General features: G+C 34.8%; 1 protein-coding gene and 1 long non-coding RNA gene across 15 annotated transcripts in view; one reads left to right on the top strand and one right to left on the bottom strand.

Moving 5' to 3' along the window:
* Positions 1 to 9,382, top strand: part of LOC143234644 (uncharacterized) — a 42,912-nt gene extending 33,530 nt beyond the window's left edge. Inside the window, exon 2 of the long non-coding RNA XR_013018743.1 lies at positions 8,641 to 9,382. This is a non-coding gene — a long non-coding RNA (uncharacterized LOC143234644). The remainder of the gene's footprint in view (positions 1 to 8,640) is intronic.
* LOC143234641 (transmembrane protein 198-like) overlaps positions 5,790 to 9,962 on the bottom strand; it is a 55,935-nt gene continuing 51,762 nt past the window's right edge. For 10 of the 14 annotated variants that reach the window (XM_076472131.1, XM_076472143.1, XM_076472134.1 and 7 more), the window contains one exon: positions 5,790 to 9,063. In XM_076472131.1, the coding sequence (XP_076328246.1) occupies positions 8,929 to 9,063 (135 nt within the window). In that variant the 3' untranslated portion in view covers positions 5,790 to 8,928. Of the gene's footprint in view, positions 9,572 to 9,962 lie in introns of all 14 variants that reach the window. The other 4 variants (XM_076472139.1, XM_076472140.1, XM_076472141.1 and 1 more) reach the window with 2 other exon arrangements.

Raw genomic sequence — 9,962 nt, 5'->3', positions numbered from 1 at the left:
GGGGTTAAATATTGAAGAAGAAGAATGTATATGCATGCTGATGAATTGACGACGCAGCGGCAAACTAGGGGGCGTTATACATTCATATAATTTGTTTTACCTAACATTTTTATTTGATCATCTTTTTGTCATTTTATCAGACTCTAGTCAGTAATAAACAATCACGTTCCTCAAAGAAGACCGCGTTTACTTAGGCCTACTATTTGTCATTCATCATCTCGTGAGTACTTAATAATAGGAATAGTTACCAAAAGGTAGACAAATTATAAATACTATTTATATAAATGTCGTCAATTCTGTATGGCTAGATATACTTTGTTTCAAAGCAACACCATATTGGACTATTTGCTGAGTCCACTTCGGGGAATTGTACCCCAAATTTTATCGTTGTAAGTTTGTAAAATTACCGCTGAACCACTGGGGGACAAGAAAAAAAACTGGCACTATATATAATAATTATTAATACGTGTAAGTAACATAAAAGCGTTTCTCAAACACTTCTGTAAGCTTTAGAACCAGAGAGATCTAACTAACGAAGATAAATAAATATCCATATAGAACCAGAGAGATCTAACTAACGAAGATAAATAAATATCCATATAGAACCAGAGAGATCTAACTAACGAAGATAAATAAATATCCATACAGAACCAGAGAGATCTTACTAACGATGATAAATAAATATCCATATATAAAATAAATTAAAACTTAGAAAACACACGAACGTATCAACATCTTCCTGTTTTAGCTCACACAGCTTACCAGTAATTCAAATTTATAAGTTGGTGAATGTTACAGTAATAACTGAAGTCCGTAACTAAAAATCACGCTATCCTTCTGTTTTGAAAAAGAGAGAGATGTCGGTGTCCTATCATTGATTCCTCCGAACAGAAAGAGCGCGCGTGTGTGTTTTCTTAGAGCAAAGCCACATTGGGCTATCAGTTGATACCACCGAAGGGAATCGAAACCCTAAATTTTAGCATTGTAAATCCGTAGACTTACCGCTGTACCAGCGGGAGACCAAACAGAAATAGACCAACGAAAAAGATATTTCTAAACCACTACCTGTATATCCTTGATTAATTGACATCTAAGACAGTTGGCTTAAGTTGATTTTGTTTGTAAATAGGATAATACCTTAAATGTTGGTATTTTAATGTGTGTAAATATAAAACTGGGGTAAGTTAGCATTTTCACCCATACAACCTTCTTTATAGATAGTAAAAAGCAGTCGGGGTTGTGACATTGGTATTTTAATGTGTGTAAATATAAAACTGGGGTAAGTTAGCATTTTCACCCATACAACCTTCTTTATAGATAGTAAAAAGCAGTCGGGGTTGTGACATTGTGGGTGTAAACACTAAACAGTCGGTGTTGTGGGTCTAAACACTAAACAGTCGGAGTTGTGACATTGTGGGTGTAAACACTAACCAGTCGGGGTTGTGACATTGTGGGTGTAAACACTAAACAGTCGGTGTTGTGACATTGTGGGTGTAAACACTAAACAGTCGGTGTTGTGACATTGTGGGTGTAAACACTAAACAGTCGGGGTTGTAACATTGTGGGTGTAAACACTAAACAGTCGGTGTTGTGACATTGTGGGTGTAAACACAAAACAGTCGGGGTTATGACATTGTGGGTCTAAACACTAAACAGTCGGTGTTGTGACATTGTGGGTGTAAACACTAAACAGTCGGTGTTGTGGGTCTAAACACTTAACAGTCGGTGTTGTGACATTGTGGGTGTAAACTAAACAGTCGGGGTTGTGACATTGTGGGTGTAAACACTAAACACAGTCGGTGTTGTGACATTGTGGGTGTAAACACTAAACACAGTCGGTGTTGTGACATTGTGGGTGTAAACACTAAGCAGTCGGTGTTGTGACATTGTGGGTTTAAACACTAAACAGTCGGGGTTGTGACATTGTGGGTCTAAACACTAAACAGTCGGGGTTGTGACATTGTGGGTGTAAACACTAAACACAGTCGGTGTTGTGACATTGTAGGTCTAAACACTAAACACCATACCGTTAACTGATATTCCATGTTTGATTGCTAGTTTAACATTGATAGACGAGTATTATCACACAACGATTCTGGGAGCTGTTACCACAGACATTATCAGTTAGAACTTTAATGTGACGACTGGAATCGAAACGGGATTTTGCAAATACCTTATTAATACTTATGTTCATTATCGTTTTTAACGGTAATTTATAGTACTATGGGCCAATCTCAACCGAAATTTGTACGTAAACAGAATGAACTATGGGAAATGTCCTAGAGGGGAAGAGTCAGAATTGATTTTAACCATATTTAAAATTCGTTAAGCCTGTTGGTTAACTGGTTAATAATTCCCAGCATATTGAGTCAACCTTTTGTCTGATTGGTACTTTATACAGTGTTGAATATTCTGAAGGGATTCAGGGTCAGAATATGAGAACCTTGCTTCTCTCATAGTTGGTGAGGTGTAGGGTGGGATCACCTGAAAATCTTTACTTCTTGGTAGCTGGAAAACAAACTATAAATGTTGTTTACGAAGCTTTGTTATAATTTTAATATTTTGAGATAAAGTTGATGTTCAAGTTATCACTTTGAAATATATGATCACTGTTAACCAGCAGGAATGTTGTGGATAGCAGCATTAGTTGAAGATGGCTGCTGTTTGAGGGTTAAACTTCATTGTTTTACTAATTAAGTTTAAATATTCCCTGTCAGTTGGCAGGCATTTCAGGTTTTCTGTTGACAAACTTTCCAGCAATACGGTGACAAGTTAACATATTTACATTGTATACACACATGGCTGAATTCATTAAAAAAAACAAAAACTGTACACGTTATGAATTGATGAGAATCAATCCATTATCTGAAATGTTCTTCATCAAACAATCGAAGATCTCACTTCACAAACAATAGAAACGTAGTAGCGTGTTGATTTTTTTTTTCTCACAGTATTCATCTGATCATTGTTAAGCGCACCACAGGTATCGAAACCAAAATTTTAGCGTCTTTAATCTGCATGCCTACCGCTGAACTCCTAGGTGTGTACCCAAAATAGTAGAAGGGTCGCAGAACTGAGACTTCTCATTTATAAAATCATATACTCGAATATCGAAGTTCTTTATATATACACACGTTTACTGGAGCAGCGGAAACGTCGTATGTCGGAGAGATGTATTTCAACAACATCGAATCACTGAATATTATTTTCGATGGTGGAAATTACAATATAGAACACTATAACCCAGGTTCATGACAAACTTAATACTCCTCAGAAAATATTATTCTCGAACTAAGAAACTATCACCCGTTCGACCAGATATAGATATTTGATATACATCATTATATTTTTTTAAAATGGTATAAAAATTGAATGGGAACTTATTACTGTTCAACATATTAGTACTTGTCTTAGTAAGTTTTACTTTTATGTTCCAGAATTTCGTGCAAGTTGACATAAGGATTACCTATTCATAACCTTCCCTTGATATATTAAAACGAAATATAGTGGCCTCTAGCGGCACAGAGGAAGATACACAGACTTATAATGCTAGAAATCTGTTTTCGATACCTGCTGTGGACACAGAAAGCCCACCGAGTTTAACTCCAATCAAACTAGCATCTAGTCAACTATTGTTTGATTTTGACTTTTACACAAAGCTACACGAGGGCTATTGCGCAAGTCGTCCATAATTTAGTAGTGTAAGACTAGAGGGAAAGCAGCTAGTCATGATCACCCACCGCCAACTGTTGGGCTACTCTTTTACCAACAAATAGTGGGATTGACCATCACGTTATAACACCCCCACGGCTGAAAGGGCGAGAATGTTTGATGTAACGGGATTCGAACCCGCGACCCTCAGATTACGAATCGAGTGCCTTAACCACCTGGCTAGTCAACTCTTGCCTAATAAAATAATGGGATTTGTCTGTTACTCTTATAAACGTATCCAAGACGAAGTGCGAAGTGGATTTTTACAGCAAAGGGTCGCGAACATTTCATTGTAATTTATTTCTAACTTTACATTTTATTGGCCTTTTCAATTATATACCTACTGCTACCCCCCGAAGGGCACTCCAATTATTCCTAACCAAACGGTTGATATACACATTTAGTCTAGTACTTGTAATTATTAGCTTTGGAACAGCCATCAAGCTTATTACCCCAAGGAAGGGCGTATGCCCGAAACGGTGATCTGAATGTAAAAGCGGTTCGAGACTGTCAGAACAGGATTGGAAGTTGAGCAAACTAACAGTTACGTGCAACAACTGATCTGAACAAAGACGAGAAAATATATTAGTAGTTACAGTCACAAAGGACAGCACTGGAACCAATGGGATAACCTGTCAGAAATATCCTGGAAGATCTGTAACAGCTGCTGAGTAAAAAAGGAAACATGATCCAAAACTAAAGGGCGACTTATTCTCCAAGTAATGGGATCCGGCGGTTATCTGGGTAGGTCGTCTTTATTGGTTTGTTTTGAATTTCGCGTAAAGCTAGGCCATCTGCGCAAGTCGTTCCTAATTTAGCAGCGAAAGACTAGAGGGAAGGCAGCTAATCATCACCACCTACCGCCAGCTCTTGGGCTACTCTTTTCCAACAAATAGTGGGATTGGCCATGACTTTCTAACGCCCACACAGCTGAAAGTGCGAGCATGTTTTGTGGGATAGGAATTCGAATCCGCGACTCCCAGATTAGGAGTCCAGCGCCCTAACCATCTGGTCATTCTGGGCCCAGGTTATCTTTGACAACACCATATCGAAACTAGCTGAGTTTTTCGTGGGTACCACTAGTATGGCTGAAGCCATATCGAAACCAGCTGAATGGTAACTGTGGAGTTTTTCGTGGGTACCACTAGTATGGCTGAAGCCATATCGAAACCAGCTGAATAGTAACTGTGGAGTTTTTCGTGGGTACCACTAGTATGGTTGAAGCAGAGGTAAATTAAATTACTATAAAAAAATAAACAAAATAATTGTGAAAAAGAGCAATGTAGACCTATGTTGTGCGTGGATTTTAGAAATCATTGTAGCTAGCCAAGCGAATTTCTTTCAGTAGATCAGTTCAATGTGAACAAAGTTTTTAGAATCCCCTTTTGCTAATTGAAACTTCTTGAGTACAATAACCACAATCTGCTGTCAAGCTCAGTATTCTGGAGAACACTGTACGAGTCCCTTCCCGAAGTTCACTATTCTGGAGAACTTAAGCCACATTCTTCTATATTATGGAATTTTGGCACATCCCTGAAGCAATTCAATATTATAAAAACTCTTTTCTTCAGGTACTTTAACAGACCCTTGTAGTAACTTTATTATTTTAAATTATGAATATTTCTTATGATATATTTGAACATTTTGCTTAAATCCTTCCGATATTTATTATTCCAGATTCTTGGGATATCTTTGTGGTGATTCATTTTTAAGTAAACATGTATGTAGTTTTATAACCATCAATAACAAATCACACGTAGCTAAGAACAAAAGGTTTTATATACATTGTTAACTTTTGATTTTAAAGTTTTCCTAATGAAGTACCTAAATCAGGTGTCTTAATGTCCTTAAACAATATAAAAATAGGTCTTCTGCATATTCTGGTAGTAAGGTATAGGCCACTGAATGACTACTAATGCTAAGATGACACTTTCACATCAGTGAAAGAAATCTAAGATTCTTACTGGTTACTAGGTGTTACCCTATACATTTTTTATGTAAGAAAATGAAATAAAAACACATTTTAAAAGTGTGATGACAGTGATGTTACATGGTAAAAATGGAATACTAGCAACTTATTAAAAAAACTGCACTTTATTTAAAAAAAATACCAAAGCAATGAATAAAACACAAAAGAAATGTACTTGTTTTTATACATTTGACAAGCATGTTATATTCCAGCTTGTTAAAATACAAAAAAGATATTGAAAAACATTTTGATAACGTTAAACAAAAGGATTATTGTGATATCAAATTCAGTACACTTGTCTTTACAATAAAGACGACACGTATATAAAAAGGTTTACGTTGTCCATGCTAAAATGGACATGTTAAACATACACCTTAATAATAAGAGCAGAACCTTTCCAATAAATGTAATATTTGCCTGATACTAACCCAGTTCTTTATGTAAAAACAAACTGCATTTTACCAGCATTACTTGGAAAGACTAGTGTATAAGCTAGATTTATAATGTGAATGGTTAAACATGACAATCATTTTATCTAGCATATACATCAAAAGACATTGGCAGTGTAATACAAATATCTTTGTCTAAAAAAAACAAATTCCTGAGACATTAAAATAATAGAAAAATAATACCTGCTTACTATGGAGAAAATAAACGTTATAAATTGTGTTTTAATATTAATGTGTCCCTAGACATTTTAAACAGGTCATATAGAGGTCAAATAGCCATGTATTATGACTACTAAATGTTTATGCCCCCTCTAGCTGATGCAACTTATTACATTCTATGGCTTCTTATCAGTATTAAACTTATTTTCTTAAATGTTTCCCATTAATGAGAAGTAACAGACTACAATACTGCATTTTTAATGGAAGATATTTAAGTTACAGTTAAGAACAATTCCCTCTACCTACAAGTTCATCTGGTGCACCACAACTGTTATATTCATGAACTATATTTATTGACTATCAGACCTCTTGTTCAAACTTGTTTTCTCCAACCATCTAAATCTGTCATTTTTTGTAAATACCTTCAGTGTTTTATATTAACAAATGTAACAGAGCAGTGACCAATGGAAGATAATGAAATAAAAATTAATTTAATAACCAGTACTTATTTCTTAATGACATATTTCTTCAAGAAAAACATTCTTATTGGGGATTGTGAACAATGTATTCTCCAATATTTTAAACTTTTATTTGTGGTTAACTGAAAGTCCTGGAATTTAAACAAACTTACTAAACAACCAAAAATAAAAACCAGCAAAGAATTTCTTGATGATTTAAACATTGTGTACCAAGTAAAAAATACATTTGTCTCGCACATAATTTTAATACTATCAGTACAATTAAAAAACAAGTTTAAATCTGAAGATACTCTACTGGAAGTCAAGACAAAATATCCCCTCCTTAATGTTATATGAATTTTAAACCTACCAGGAAAGTTGACTGTATACAAACACTTGAGTATTTTGTTTTTACTTATCACAGAAATGCATCACAAACAAGAAACAGAAGTATATTACCCTCCCCCAAACAATCCTTATAAACGACTGACCTTCTGAGATGAAGATATAACTTTAGAAGTACACCTGATAAACTAATTAAGGAAGAGAGTTCTATACAATTACTACTCATGATAATTTACAGAATTTTAGGCAAAGTAAGCAAATGTTAAATAAGAAAACTAAAGCACAAAACTGAATGTGCTTACACAGAGATGTTACTCTGTTTTAATAAGAGTTAAGCCTTGCACTAGTTATTTCGTTAGCCCTAGGAAATGCCTCAGGTGTTATTTTAATGCAGCATAGGGTAGTTACATTTTTTGAGCCTTCTGACACAACTAGACATTGGAATAATAAACATATTTTTTATATCATATTTACATCTTTTTATGTACAAGAACTGGGAAATGATACAAGACACTTTCTTGTTAACTCTGTAACAAAAATAAACACGTAATGTTTAATGTCTCTAAAACGCCCTCTACATTCTTACGTTTCAAGGGACCATTTCTTTTAAACATTAAAATATAAAAATAATTAAACACAGTTGTAAAATGAGGGCATCATGTAGATTAATAAGTTTTAGATGAAAGAAGTAAAGGTTTTATTTGTTAAAAGAACAAGGAAAAATTTATTTATTTTTCTCATCAAGCTGTTTTCCTACAATTTCTTTTAAACCAGATTAACACTATTTATACTCACAACACTAAATAGAATCAAAGTTGGATTTGATGTACATATACTAAAACCACTTATATTGAGTCCAATTCAAAACTTCACTTGATGTATACAACATGTATCTGTCGATGAGGATCTGAGCTAATTGCTCCAAACATTGTCAAAACATTCCCTAGATGGATTCCGACCATTAAAAACACCTTAAATCCTATATTCATCTTTAATAAAGAGCCAGTTAAAAGCAAAACAGGTAAACAAGAAAGAGCTTGTAACATGTACCACTGAACAAAGGAATGTTTTGTAATAACAATGATATACATCTGTACATTTAATGTGTGCACATAACATGAAACCACAAACACATAACATTGAAAATTCTTTAGCTTTGGTTGGTACATCTCTAAAACACACAAGTAGGAGCTCTTATTGTATTGAGAAAAAAATATACATATAAAAACTTAGATTTCTCATTAAACCTCAGTTGACAAGCACCTCACAACTATATAACTTAGGCTGTGACTGTGAAAGTTCAAATATGTAATCTGAAAGATTGAGTTCTTTCAAAGAATGGTCTTGCAATAAACAAAAGACCACTACTTGAACACATGCAGACTTTTGGACTGTTTTATGGACTTTCATAATAGTTTTGTAGTGACCCGTGGCACTCACATGCCTAAAAACGGTTAACCTACCGTACGTAATCACTGTCAAGTAGTTTTAAACTCGAGTTTTTATTCAGTTCTTTCCTCATTTTTTTTAAATCTTTTTTTCTTACCAGTTGCTAGATCTGGGAGATGGTGTATGAACCCAAATTCTTTCCTTTTCACCAATTCAATCAAGAAAAACAAGTGATTTTGGTAAACCTGAACATCAGCAGTCTTAAGAATTACTTCTAACTTCAGAGTAGAAAGAATGTCTATCAGGCAACTTGACTCAAGGTTGTAGTAGTGTTGATAGTGCTGGCTGATTGACTGTTAGCTGAGTCAACTTGACTCAAGGTGGTGTTGGTGCTGGCTGATGGGTTGAAGACTTAGACAAGTCAACTTGAAAGCAGAAGGAATGTCTATCAAGCAACTTGACTCAAGGTGGTGTTGGTGCTGGCTGATGGGTTGAGGACTGTTAAACGAGTCAAGTCTGAGTGGATCGTGGTCAAACTATCATCAGGTGGGCAAACTTTAGTCTGTAAACTTTGAATGTAGCTCTGTAATTAAACAATGCACTTTCACCCTTGGCCACCAAGACAAAAGAATGAAAATCAACAATGAGGTCATGCGAGTTGTTAGTCTTAAGTTAGTAACAGAAGTTAAATTATATCAGATATTTTAAGCCTTAGAACAAAAAGTAAGAGGAAGTGAATATTTTGTGGAAGCTTCACCAAAGAATGAGTGAAACACGACAAAGAAACAGAATAAGTTTTTAAAGAAATTCTTTACATGCACAATTAGCCTGTTTAAATAACACTTTGTATTCTAAAACTATAGGAGGCTACATTTAATTAAACTTTTACTGTTAAAAAGAAATAATTTGTTCATGTTTTAATCTGCTGTTTATTACGATCATCTTAATGAAAGTAAATAGAACATTTTCAAAGCAGGATGGGAAAAAATAAAAGTAAAGCAGGGGAATAGTGATCAGCAGGACAGAATACCGAATCAAGCAGAACTGTTTGTTGACCCAACGTCGGAAGGAACAGCATGCAAAGGCCAATACTGTATTTGGGGACCACAAGGGTAAAGGTGCAAAAAAAGAATGTATCAGTTAATACCCAGTTTTAACTGGTAGTTAAATACGTAGAGAACTTATATTTTAAATTCAATCACAAAAATAACAGTCTGGAAGATTGTATGGGTGCAAGAAGAAATCTACAAGTTAACACCAAGTCTAGCAGTACGAGTGCAAGAAAGAAAGTATCAGTTATCACCCAATTCTAAAGCTAGCAGCAGAAGTGTAAAAAAATAATCTAACTTAACACCCAGTTCTAACTTTAGTAAACCTGAAAGAGTGTGACTGTTAGACATACATAAAAAAACGACAACAGTACTGAAGAGTATCTTTTAGTTCCACACGACACCTTTACTGTCAGGGAGTTTTGTCTTATTG

The sequence above is a fragment of the Tachypleus tridentatus genome, chromosome 12 (assembly GCF_004210375.1).
Source record: "Tachypleus tridentatus isolate NWPU-2018 chromosome 12, ASM421037v1, whole genome shotgun sequence".
Taxonomy (NCBI): domain Eukaryota; kingdom Metazoa; phylum Arthropoda; class Merostomata; order Xiphosura; family Limulidae; genus Tachypleus; species Tachypleus tridentatus.
This window is presented reverse-complemented; position numbering and strand designations above follow the sequence as displayed.